This window comes from Rhinoderma darwinii, chromosome 5 (assembly GCF_050947455.1).
Source record: "Rhinoderma darwinii isolate aRhiDar2 chromosome 5, aRhiDar2.hap1, whole genome shotgun sequence".
In the NCBI taxonomy this organism is placed as follows: domain Eukaryota; kingdom Metazoa; phylum Chordata; class Amphibia; order Anura; family Rhinodermatidae; genus Rhinoderma; species Rhinoderma darwinii.
In genome coordinates this window covers 27891682-27905133 of record NC_134691.1, presented here as the reverse complement: position 1 = coordinate 27905133, position 13452 = coordinate 27891682, and the positions used below count along the sequence as shown (strand labels likewise).

Here is a 13452-nt window from a genome sequence, read left to right as displayed (position 1 = left end):
ACAATAGACGGCCTGTCACTATATATAGCATGAAGACAATAGACAGCTTGTCACTATATATAGCATGGAGACAATAGACGGCCTGTCACTGTATATAGCATGGAGACAATAGACGGCCTGTCACTATATATAGCGTGAAGACAATAGACTGCCTGTCACTATATATAGCATGGAGACAATAGACGGCCTGTCACTATATATAGCATGAAGACAATAGACGGCCTGTCACTATATATAGCATGGAGACAATAGACGGCCTGTCACTATATATAGCATGGAGACAATAGACGACCTGTCACTATATATAGCATGCAGACAATAGACGGCCTGTCACTATATATAGCATGGAGACAATAGACGGCCTGTCACTATATATAGCATGGAGACAATAGACGGCCTGTCACTATATATAGCATGGAGACAATAGACGGCCTGTCACTATATATAGCATGGAGACAACAGACGGCCTGTCACTATTTATAGCATGCAAACAATAGACGGCCTGTCACTATATATAGCATGGAGACAATAGACGGCCTGTCACTATATATAGCATGAAGACAATAGACAGCCTGTCACTATATATAGCATGAAGACAATAGACAGCCTGTCACTATATATAGCATGAAGACAATAGACAGCCTGTCACTATATATAGCATGAAGACAATAGACGGCCTGTCACTATATATAGCATGGAGACAATAGACGGCCTGTCACTATATATAGCATGAAGACAATAGACGGCCTGTCACTATACATAGCATGAAGACAATAGACGGCCTGTCACTATACATAGCATGAAGACAATAGATGGCCTGTCACTATACATAGCATGAAGACAATAGACGGCCTGTCACTATACATAGCATGGAGACAATAGACGGCCTGTCACTATATATAGCATGGAGACAATAGATGGCCTGTCACTATATATAGCATGGAGACAATAGACGGCCTGTCACTATATATAGCATGAAGACAATAGACGGCCTGTCACTATATATAGCATGAAGACAATAGACGGCCTGTCACTATATATAGCATGGAGACAATAGACGGCCTGTCACTATATATAGCATGAAGACAATAGACGGCCTGTCACTATACATAGCATGAAGACAATAGACGGCCTGTCACTATATATAGCATGGAGACAATAGACGGCCTGTCACTATATATAGCATGAAGACAATAGACGGCCTGTCACTATACATAGCATGGAGACAATAGACGGCCTGTCACTATATATAGCATGAAGACAATAGACGGCCTGTCACTATACATAGCATGAAGACAATAGACGGCCTGTCACTATATATAGCATGGAGACAATAGACAGCCTGTCACTATATATAGCATGGAGACAATAGACGGCCTGTCACTATATATAGCATGAAGACAATAGACAGCCTGTCACTATATATAGCATGAAGACAATAGACGGCCTGTCACTATATATAGCATGGAGACAATAGATGGCCTGTCACTATATATAGCATGGAGACAATAGACGGCCTGTCACTATATATAGCATGAAGACAATAGACGGCCTGTCACTATATATAGCATGAAGACAATAGACGGCCTGTCACTATATATAGCATGGAGACAATAGACGGCCTGTCACTATATATAGCATGAAGACAATAGACGGCCTGTCACTATACATAGCATGGAGACAATAGACGGCCTGTCACTATATATAGCATGAAGACAATAGATGGCCTGTCACTATATATAGCATGGAGACAATAGACGGCCTGTCACTATACATAGCATGGAGACAATAGATGGCCTGTCACTATACATAGCATGAAGACAATAGATGGCCTGTCACTATATATAGCATGAAGACAATAGATGGCCTGTCACTATATATAGCATGAAGACAATAGATGGCCTGTCACTATATATAGCATGGAGACAATAGACGGCCTGTCACTATATATAGCATGGAGACAATAGACGGCCTGTCACTATACATAGCATGAAGACAATAGACGGCCTGTCACTATATATAGCATGAAGACAATAGATGGCCTGTCACTATACATAGCATGAAGACAATAGACGGCCTGTCACTATATATAGCATGGAGACAATAGACGGCCTGTCACTATACATAGCATGAAGACAATAGACGGCCTGTCACTATATATAGCATGAAGACAATAGATGGCCTGTCACTATACATAGCATGAAGACAATAGACGGCCTGTCACTATACATAGCATGGAGACAATAGACGGCCTGTCACTATATATAGCATGGAGACAATAGATGGCCTGTCACTATATATAGCATGGAGACAATAGACGGCCTGTCACTATATATAGCATGAAGACAATAGACGGCCTGTCACTATATATAGCATGAAGACAATAGACGGCCTGTCACTATATATAGCATGGAGACAATAGACGGCCTGTCACTATATATAGCATGAAGACAATAGACGACCTGTCACTATATATAGCATGGAGACAATAGACGGCCTGTCACTATATATAGCATGGAGACAATAGACGGCCTGTCACTATATATAGCATGAAGACAATAGACGGCCTGTCACTATATATAGCATGGAGACAATAGACGGCCTGTCACTATATATAGCATGGAGACAATAGACGGCCTGTCACTATATATAGCATGCAAACAATAGACGGCCTGTCACTATATATAGCATGGAGACAATAGACGGCCTGTCACTATATATAGCATGAAGACAATAGACGGCCTGTCACTATATATAGCATGGAGACAATAGACGGCCTGTCACTATATATAGCATGGAGACAATAGACGGCCTGTCACTATATATAGCATGCAAACAATAGACGGCCTGTCACTATATATATATATATATATATCATGGAGACAATGGATGACCTGTCACTATATATATATATATCATGGAGACAATGGATGACCTGTCACTATATATATATATATATCATGAAGACAATGGATGACCTGTCACTATATATATATATATATATATATATCATGGAGACAATGGATGACCTGTCACTATATATATATATATCATGGAGACAATGGATGACCTGTCACTATATATATATATATATATATCATGGAGACAATGGATGACCTGTCACTATATATATATATATCATGGAGACAATGGATGACCTGTCTATATAGATCATGGAGACCATGGATGACCGGGACTGACTGATTCAGGTCATAGCGAACGATACAGCTGCTCTGTGTACAGGATACAAAGCAGCTGTACCTCAAAAAGTAAAACTAATTTTTAATAAAAACTACTTAGAAAGTTGCACCAATCACACTGACTAACTTCTTTATTAAAAAAATAAAAATAAATTGTCCTCCAAAAGATTTACATGGCTTGTAAGTCAAATTTGCCACTGCGGACAGCAGATGAGGGGATTAAAAAAATAATTAAATCTCAACCACTTTGCTGCTACTGTATTATACTATGGATTTTCTGCCCACAATCCATAACTATTATTACTCTACGTATAATTATAGGGTATATGTGAGCGAGTGAGGACAACTTCTGTACAGCACTGCTGGCGCTATGTAAGGAACTGAAATAAATAATAAGGAGAATTAAGAGCCTTTTTTTTTAAGCAGTGATTCACGACTGAATACAATGGTCATTACTGCAGAGAACACATGTACGTTTTTGAAACATCTCTAGTCAGGAGTCTAGGAAGGGAAGTTTGTATAGTCGATGGTGCTGGCAGAGCAGATTCATGTCAATAGACACCTGTAGTCCTCCAGAGCAGAGATCTGAATCCGAGAAAGCTCTCCGCTTTATAAAGAACGGGGGACCCAATTGTTTTGCCCCCTCTATTAGCCGAGCATGACCTCGTGGACCACACAGCAAAGGTTTCTCTAAAACAGGCAGTCCCTTAACATATAGACCTACTAAAAGAGCAATTCTAGTTTGCGTTGTGTTCTTGAAATGTTAAGAAGCCCAAACGAGGTCGTAACATTAAGGAAAAGCGTAGACACTTCTGTTGGCTGCGTAGGTCGATCACCTCTAGTTGCGCGCCGAGGTCAGCCCTTCATCTGCTGCGCTGTGGCTCTCCCCACAAAGGGGCCTCTTACAATTTACAAGCAGAAAGAGCAGAGTCATGATATTCGGGCTTAACTGCTCTCCGTGTCGGTTACCACAAGTCAGAAAGAATAAGTTATCAGAAACATACGCACCAGGGTCAAGTAAACCAAGAGAACACACACAATGTCCGCTCACGGCTGTCAAACCTAAACATAGATTTGGCTTCCAACATCCCCCAAATCCCTGAGCATTCTGCTTCGTATTTAGAGAAGCCGAAATGTGTTTACACCCCCAGTAATAACTCACGTCCACCCCCCATTCTGCAATCACAGACTCCAAGTCACCCCCCCCCCCCCTGTTGGTGTTAATCTGTCGAATGCAATGCAACTTGAATCCAATGTAGTTCTGTATCCCTGGCTGTGTTTTACAAAGTAGAGACCCTTGATTTATCGGATAAATATGCTTTCCCAATGTGAAATTCTCTATATATGCTCAGCATAATGCTTAAAGGCTATGGAAACCTTTGAATTTTATTTTTTTTATTTTTTAAATAAACAGGTCAATCAGCGTGTTTGGTGAAACTTTATAATTCGTTTTTTATTAAAAATTCATTTTAGTTTTTGAGATACAGCGGATTTGTATTCTACGCAGCTGTACGTAGCGCTAAATCCTCTTACCGTCAGGTCAGCGGGACTGATGGGTTTAGTGACTGCGGCTCCTGTATGTCTCTGAATCCACTCCTCTATTCCATAGTTAAAACGGAAAGCTGTCGGAATGGTGACCAACGGAAACCATTAGCGGTGTTTCCGTCACCATTGATATCAATGGTGACTGAAACGGAAGCTGTGGTTTCAGTTTGACTTTCCATTACGGGGTTCACCCGACGGAAACCTCCGACGGATTCCCGGAACGGAAAGCGAACGGTGATGTGAACAGGCCCTAATCTATCACATCTAAGTTCATAACTGCCAATATAAAAAGGTCATGTAACCAGGTTTGGAAAACAGCCTTCACACCGGCCGCTGCCACATAATGCAGTAGCTTATATGCCCCCTGGGACCAGCGGTGTATGTCTGGATCTAAATAACCAAAAATTGGCCACATTAATGTGTCAGGAGTGCAGTTTGTTAGGTGTTGAGTCATGTAGGAGCGGACACGGGACCAAAAAATCTGAATATTAGGGCAGCCCCAAAGACAATGATGAAGGTTAGCATCCATAGCGTGACATTTAAAACATTGAGAGGTGGGATATAAACTTCTTCTGTGGCCTGAGTTAAGTTAAAATCTGTGTGCAATTTTGATTCTCATCTCTAAAAATCGAGTCGAGGGAAGAAATTTATGAGCTTGTTCCAAAACTTTCAAAATGACAGAATAAGTAAGTGATTGATCATCAATCTGCCATTTTGTCAATGGCGTTTGAGTTCTAGCATAGTCCAGTGGCAGCTGTAGGTACTGCTAGTTCCTTGTTATTTGACCCTTAGGTATGTTAGGGGTGAAGGGGGCCCCATTCTAGAGAAAGGTGCGTGTCCAAGAGGTGGGACCCGCATCTATCTGACATTTATGACATATCGTGTGGATATCCAAAAAATAAAGTGTTTGAAGCAGCACAAATCCCGATATCCGGAGAGGTGTCATGCTCTAAAATCAGACAAACACTGTCGGACTCCATGTAATCCTCAGAAAAAACATGGTTGAACAGCAGCACACGTCTCCCACATTTCTATCAATATATTCTTTTATTGGTCAAACATCCAGTAAAGAATGGCCATTACTCAGTTTCCAAAGAGGTAGTGTCCACTGTAGAAATAGTGCTAGGCTTAGCTAGTCAAGAAACCAGCAGGTCTACCAGAGGCAAAGCCGGCTGCTTGGTCAAGAGGTCTTAGGGTATGTTCACACGGCCTATTTACGGACGTAATTCGGGCGTTTTTGCCCCGAATTACGACCGAAAATAGCGCCTCAATAGCGCTGACAAACATCTGCCCATTGAAAGCAATGGGCAGACGTTTGTCTGTTCACACGAGGCGTAATTTACGCGCCGCTGTCAAATGACGGCGCGTAAATAGACGCCCGCATCAAAGAAGTGACCTGTCACTTCTTTGGGCGTAATTGGAGCCGCTATTCATTGACTTCAATGAATAGCAGCGCCAATTACGTCCGTAATGGACGCGGCGTTCAAGCGCCTGCACATGCCGTTACGGCTGAAATTACGGGGATGTTTTCAGGCTGAAACATCCCCGTAATTTCAGCCGTAACGGACGCCCTCGTGTGAACATACCCTTAAAGGGAACCGGTCACCAGCATTCACCTATTTATCCAGCAATCCCTGTTGGTAGTGGGTGAAAAATAATTTCTATATGACCTATAATTGTCTTCTTAGTCGGCTCTGTAGATTTAGCATTCAGTTCTTTAGTGTTCCTGCACCGTATGCTAATGAGCAGAAAAGAGTCATATCTTCATTCCTCAAGTCTTTCCGAGTTTACCCCGCCTCCTTACTTTTGATTGACAGCTCCTCCCACACAAAATCCTGAGCTTGCGCATTGATTCTGGTGTGTGCGTACAACGGGACACCGGATTATTACGATAAAAGGCGCGAAATGTTTGCAGACCGTTATTTACAGTCGGAGGAGGAGTTTAGGAGAGGGGAGAACGGCAATGAACTTTTTATAGCAGCAACCAGTGAGGGATAAGTAAAGTTCAATAGGTGAAATGCTGGTGACAGGTTCCCTTTAAGACCCATGCGTTCAAAGTGGGAAAAAAATGGCCATCTGGGACTCATTGAGAGAATAATTTCTTGAGTGGTTAAGAAAAAATCTTTAGGAAAATGTACAATTATCTGAAAAGGGAAACCCTCATGACTAAGGGATGACAAATCAAATAAGATCTGGTGCTTTTTACATGAACTGCCTCAAGAGAATGTGGTTTCCCTGGTGTTTTTTTCTTGCCCACAATGCTCAATGGCCGTGACCAAAAAACGTAGCAAAAAACGCAGCAAGTGTTCTGCTGGCAGGTCAAAATCTGCCTAAAAATTCCTGAAGGAATTTTGAGGCAGATTTTTCCGCCTGCAAAAAAAACTCTGTGTGAACAGGGCCTAAAGTGGTAAAGAAATACATAAATAAAAGCAGATAAAACCTGCAGAAGCAGGTAGGTCGCCTCCCATTGAACACGAAGATAAAAACTGATAAGCTCAGTATCTGCAGAAGGGGTATAGCCTACAGGAAGGGTTCTTCTTTTGCGTAGTGTCACCTTGAAGTGGCAGCAGACTATACCCACGGTCTTCTGTGTCCACCAATGACAAGCAAGAAACAGCTTTTTACTCACAGCCTCTTGTCTTGGCGCCATCGTTGGGACCTGATTGGTTCATGTGCCGATGATGTGGATCATCATGAGGGAGCCGATCATGGGGAAAGTTTAATCCGGTAACATTTTTCCTTCGGCTACACTGTATTGCTTTCCTCCCTCTGCTCTTTCAGATCGTGATTCAGGGAACATTTGTTAGGGCGTATTTACGCACACCATTTTTAATTAAGGTAAAAAACAAAACAAAAAAACACTTTTTTGCAACTACAGTATTTTTGGTAACGCTGCATTTTTGCGTCAACTTTGCACAAATTGTGGCATGAAAACGCAACAAAAACATGTTAGGTAGGGAAGATTTATGCAGGAACCACATGTTAATTATTTCTATTATTGGATCTCAACACGCCGATCCATTGTTCCTATGGGATATTAGCTGCTGACAGAGGTGCCTTGCAGCAGCTTATTCCCCTATCTCCATTGAAACAAACATGCACGCTCAGACTGTGCATGTTTATGGAGGGAGTTGGGAAAAATAACGGTTGACCACACAAGCGGTGTTAGCTGAACGAGCGTCCGACACTTAAATAAAGTGTATGGCCACTTTGTATATCACCTATATATGTTTTTCCTAATTAAAACCAGCTATTGAAAATATTTTTTCTAGTCTATTTTTATTGTAGGATTTTTTTAAATATATATTCTGTACATGATCATGGGACAGCCATCTTGCCTGAACTGCGGTAAACAGAATTTAGAGATGTGCTTTACAACAGCCATAAGGACCATAGCAATCTGTGAACAGGAGACGGCCCATTGACTTCTATGGCAGAATTTTTTAGGCATGCTCTGTGACCTGTGCCAAGGTCATTGTGCAGGGCGGGGGAAGATGTGTCCATCACCTAATATCAATTGTGGATCCTGTGTTATTTACAGTGAAGGAAATAAGTATTTGATCCCTTGCTGATTTTGTAAGTTTGCCCACTGTCAAAGACATGAACAGTCTAGAATTTTTAGGCTAGGTTAATTTTACCAGTGAGAGATAGATTATATAAAAAAAAAAAACAGAAAATCACATTGTCAAAATGATATATATTTATTTGCATTGTGCACAGAGAAATAAGTATTTGATCCCCTACCAACCATTAAGAGTTCAGCCTCCTCCAGACCAGTTACACGCTCCAAATCAGCTTGGTGCCTGCATTAAAGACAGCTGTCTTACATGGTCACCTGTATAAAAGACTCCTGTCCACAGACTCAATGAATCAGTCTGACTCTAACCTCTACAACATGGGCAAGACCAAAGAGCTTTCTAAGGATGTCAGGGACAAGATCATAGACCTGCACAAGGCTGGAATGGGCTACAAAACCATAAGTAAGACGCTGGGTGAGAAGGAGACAACTGTTGGTGCAATAGTAAGAAAATGGAAGACATACAAAATGACTGTCAATCGACATCGATCTGGGGCTCCATGCAAAATCTCACCTCGTGGGGTATCCTTGATCCTGAGGAAGGTGAGAGCTCAGCCGAAAACTACTCGGGGAGAACTTGTTAATGATCTCAAGGCAGCTGGGACCACAGTCACCAAGAAAACCATTGGTAACACATTACGCCGTAATGGATTAAAATCCTGCAGTGCCCGCAAGGTCCCCCTGCTCAAGAAGGCACATGTACAGGCCCGTCTGAAGTTTGCAAATGAACATCTGGATGATTCTGAGAGTGATTGGGAGAAGGTGCTGTGGTCAGATGAGACTAAAATTGAGCTCTTTGGCATTAACTCAACTCGCCGTGTTTGGAGGAAGAGAAATGCTGCCTATGACCCAAAGAACACCGTCCCCACTGTCAAGCATGGAGGTGGAAACATGTTTTAAGGGTGTGTCTCTGCTAAGGGCACAGGACTACTTCACCGCATCAATGGGAGAATGGATGGAGCCATGTACCGTCAAATCCTGAGTGACAACCTCCTTCCCTCCACCAGGACATTAAAAATGGCTCGTGGCTGGGTCTTCCAGCACGACAATGACCCGAAACATACAGCCAAGGCAACAAAGGAGTGGCTCAAAAAGAAGCACATTAAGGTCATGGAGTGGCCTAGCCTGTCTCCAGACCTTAATCCCATCGAAAACTTATGGAGGGAGCTGAAGATCCGAGATGCCAAGCGACAGCCTCGAAATCTTAATGATTTACAGATGATCTGCAAAGAGGAGTGGGCCAAAATTCCATCTAACATGTGTGCAAACCTCATCATCAACTACAAAAAACGTCTGACTGCTGTGCTTGCCAACAAGGGTTTTGCCACCAAGTATTAAGTCTTGTTTGCCAAAGGGATCAAATACTTATTTCTCTGTGCACAATGCAAATAAATCTATACAAATTTGACTATGTGATTTTCTGTTTTTTTTTAAATATAATCTATCTCTCACTGGTAAAATTAACCTAGCCTAAAAATTCTAGACTGTTCAAGTCTTTGACAGTGGGCAAACTTACAAAATCAGCAAGGGATCAAATACTTATTTCCTTCACTGTATATAGAGGTGTAACTGTCTGCCTGTGATAATGAGATTACTTCTGAGAAGTGATCTCTACAGAACAGGAAGGGTCAGTGTATTATAAATGGTGGATCCTGTGTTATATATATGTGTTACCGGTGATTACAATCTTGGCTGTGATGATAATGAGAGGACTTCTAAGAAGTGATCTCTACAGAACAGGAAGGGTCAGTGTATTATGAATGGTGGATTCTGTGTTATCTATATGTGTTACCGGTCACTGTAATCTTGGCTGTGATGATGATGAGAGGACTGCTGAGTAGTGATTTCTACAGAACAGGAAGGGTCAGTCTATTGCAAGGCTCAGTGGCCAGAGTAAAACCAACAAGATTTTAGGATTATTTTTTAATATAGATAATGACAAAGAAAATGGAAATCACCCAAAACTGTTAAATTGATTTAACCAATAGATCATTAGTGTATTGGACAATCAGATCATAATGTGCTGATGATACCAAGTGTGGAATACATTGAAATTGAATTTTTTTTTTATCTTTCTGCTGCTAATGTGCACCACCAATCCATTTGTCAGACGTGCTGACTAATTTTGTTTCTTTAAACTCACTGAAAAGACTGTGGTTGTTAGGTAGTGCATCCATAGCAACCAAACTAGACAGGTGCTGACAGCAGAGGGGAAAAGCAGCAATTAAATTTAGATGGAGAACCCCTTTAAAAGGGGTTGTCTAGGACACATATGAACATAATAGAAGGAGGTTCCCTGGAAGCCCCTCTATTAGTTTGTGAAATGAGCTGCTAACAAAGAACGTTTCCATTCATCTAAATGGCCGGAATGTGATACTACCATTGTGACTGCAACATCCCCCGGCAGTCACAGCTGATTGTCGAGGGTACCTGAAGCTGGACCTGCGGAGATCAGCTGATCAGTAGCTTCACCTTAAATTTAAAAATAAGTTTTCTTCATGATACAATCCCTTTAAAAGATCTCCAATGAATGGAGTCACTTTGTGAACATAACAGTCCATTAAGAATACATAATACTACCGAGGTGCGACATTCACGTGCAATGAAACTCTGAACATTTTGATTCAGTCCATCAAATTGCTATTTCCACTCTCGGGAGGTGAAACATAAATATTATTTCATACATCTAAAATAAAAGGACCTTACAGGACAAAACAGAACTTTACACAGAAAACCTCAGGGCCTGGTTCACCACACACGCCAATAATTAATGGTCTTCGCAAGACAGCTATAGTTCCCTGGAGAGAAGCAAAGAACCGTCCAGCTTACATCACTAGAATTTGGATTATATAATTACAGAAACTTGGCAGTCAAAGAAAATCAGTTTTATATTGCTGGTCGGCCTAACGTTTGCCTGCTTACAGTATACGTCTGTTAACTCACTAAAGATAATGCCACTAGACCAATGTGTTACCTCCCTCTGGTGGAAGGGAAAATAATAATAAGGCTTTAAAAAGGATCTGTCAGCTCTCCTGTGTGGTGTAGTATAGAGGATCTGTCAGTTCTCCTGTGTGGTGTAGTATAGAGGATCTGTCAGCTCTCCTGTGTGGTGTAGTATAGAGGATCTGTCAGCTCTCCTGTGTGGTGTAGTATAGAGGATCTGTCAGCTCTCCTGTGTGGTGTAGTATAGAGGATCTGTCAGCTCTCCTGTGTGGTGTAGTATAGAGGATCTGTCAGCTCTCCTGTGTGGTGTAGTATAGAGGATCTGTCAGCACTCCTGTGTGGTGTAGTATAGAGGATCTGTCAGTTCTCCTGTGTGGCGTAGTATAGAGGATCTGTCAGTTCTCCTGTGTGGTGCAGTATAGAGGATCTGTTAGCTCTCCTGTGTGGTATAGTATAGAGGAGCTGTCATCTCTCCTGTGTGGTGTAGTATAGAGGTTCTGTCAGCTCTCCTGTGTGGTGTAGTATAGAGGATCTGTCAGCTCTCCTGTGTGGTGTAGTATAGAGGATCTGTCAGCTCTCCTGTGTGGTGTAGTATAGAGGAGCTGTCAGTTCTCCTGTGTGGTGTAGTATAGAGGAGCTGTCAGCTCTCCTGTGTGGTGTACTATAGAGGATCTGTCAGCTCTCCTGTGTGGTGTACTATAGAGGATCTGTCAGCTCTCCTGTGTGGTGTACTATAGAGGATCTGTCAGCTCTCCTGTGTGGTGTAGTATAGAGGAGCTGTCAGTTCTCCTGTGTGGTGTAGTATAGAGGAGCTGTCAATTCTCCTGTGTGGTGTAGTATAGAGGATCTGTCAGCTCTCCTGTGTGGTGTAGTATAGAGGAGCTGTCAGTTCTCCTGTGTGGTGTAGTATAGAGGAGCTGTCAGTTCTCCTGTGTGGTGTACTATAGAGGATCTGTCAGCTCTCCTGTGTGGTGTACTATAGAGGATCTGTCAGCTCTCCTGTGTGGTGTAGTATAGAGGAGCTGTCAGTTCTCCTGTGTGGTGTAGTATAGAGGAGCGGTCAGTTTTCCTGTGTGGTGTAGTATAGAGGATCTGTCAGCTCTCCTGTGTGGTGTAGTATAGAGGAGCTGTCAGCTCTCCTGTGTGGTGTAGTATAGAGGATCTGTCAGTTCTCCTGTGTGGTGTAGTATAGAGGATCTGTCAGTTCTCCTGTGTGGTGCAGTATAGAGGTTCTGTCAGCTCTCCTGTGTGGTGTAGTATAGAGGTTCTGTCAGCTCTCCTGTGTGGTGTAGTATAGAGGATCTGTCAGCTCTCCTGTGTGGTGTAGTATAGAGGATCTGTCAGCTCTCCTGTGTGGTGTAGTATAGAGGAGCTGTCAGTTCTCCTGTGTGGTGTAGTATAGAGGAGCTGTCAGTTCTCCTGTGTGGTGTAGTATAGAGGATCTGTCAGCTCTCCTGTGTGGTGTAGTATAGAGGTTCTGTCAGCTCTCCTGTGTGGTGTAGTATAGAGGTTCTGTCAGCTCTCCTGTGTGGTGTAGTATAGAGGTTCTGTCAGCTCTCCTGTGTGGTGTAGTATAGAGGATCTGTCAGCTCTCCTGTGTGGTGTAGTATAGAGGAGCTGTCAGTTCTCCTGTGTGGTGTAGTATAGAGTAGCTGTCAGCTGTCCTGTGTGGTGTAGTATAGAGGAGCTGTCAGCTCTCCTGTGTGGTGTAGTATAGAGGATCTGTCAGCTCTCCTGTGTGGTGTAGTATAGAGAAGGTGTCAGCTCTCCTGTGTGATGCAGTAAAGAGTTCCTCTGTTATTCCGCCTGGAAATGTATGAATAAATTTACATTTTGGGGGTTATCATTCCACTTGTCAATTGGGTGTGTCCTCACACCCCCAGAGTGTGTAATCAGTTCGGACGGTATTATAATGTGAAGAACCACACTAATGACAAGTGGTATGGTTACAACCCAGTAGTAATACTAATTATACTATGTGTATACAGTCACTTCATTGGAGCCATAAACACAGTTTTACAAGAACTGGTTCTTCAATAGCTTTTAAGAAGACATTTATAACTTGCACAACTTACCTTATATATGGCATAGGGTCACTCTGGGCCATTTTTAACAACCATTGTAAATCATCAGAGCTTCTGTCGACTGTAAAGAGAACACACACGTTATTTTTTACCTCTGTAGTCG

General features: G+C 42.3%; 1 protein-coding gene across 1 annotated transcript in view; it reads right to left on the bottom strand.

The window, feature by feature from the left end:
* Nucleotides 1–13452, bottom strand: part of TAF2 (TATA-box binding protein associated factor 2) — a 121134-nt gene that overhangs the window by 45881 nt on the left and 61801 nt on the right. The window contains exon 20 of the mRNA XM_075828080.1: nt 13341–13410. Coding sequence (XP_075684195.1) covers nt 13341–13410 — 70 coding nt within the window. The remainder of the gene's footprint in view (nt 1–13340; nt 13411–13452) is intronic.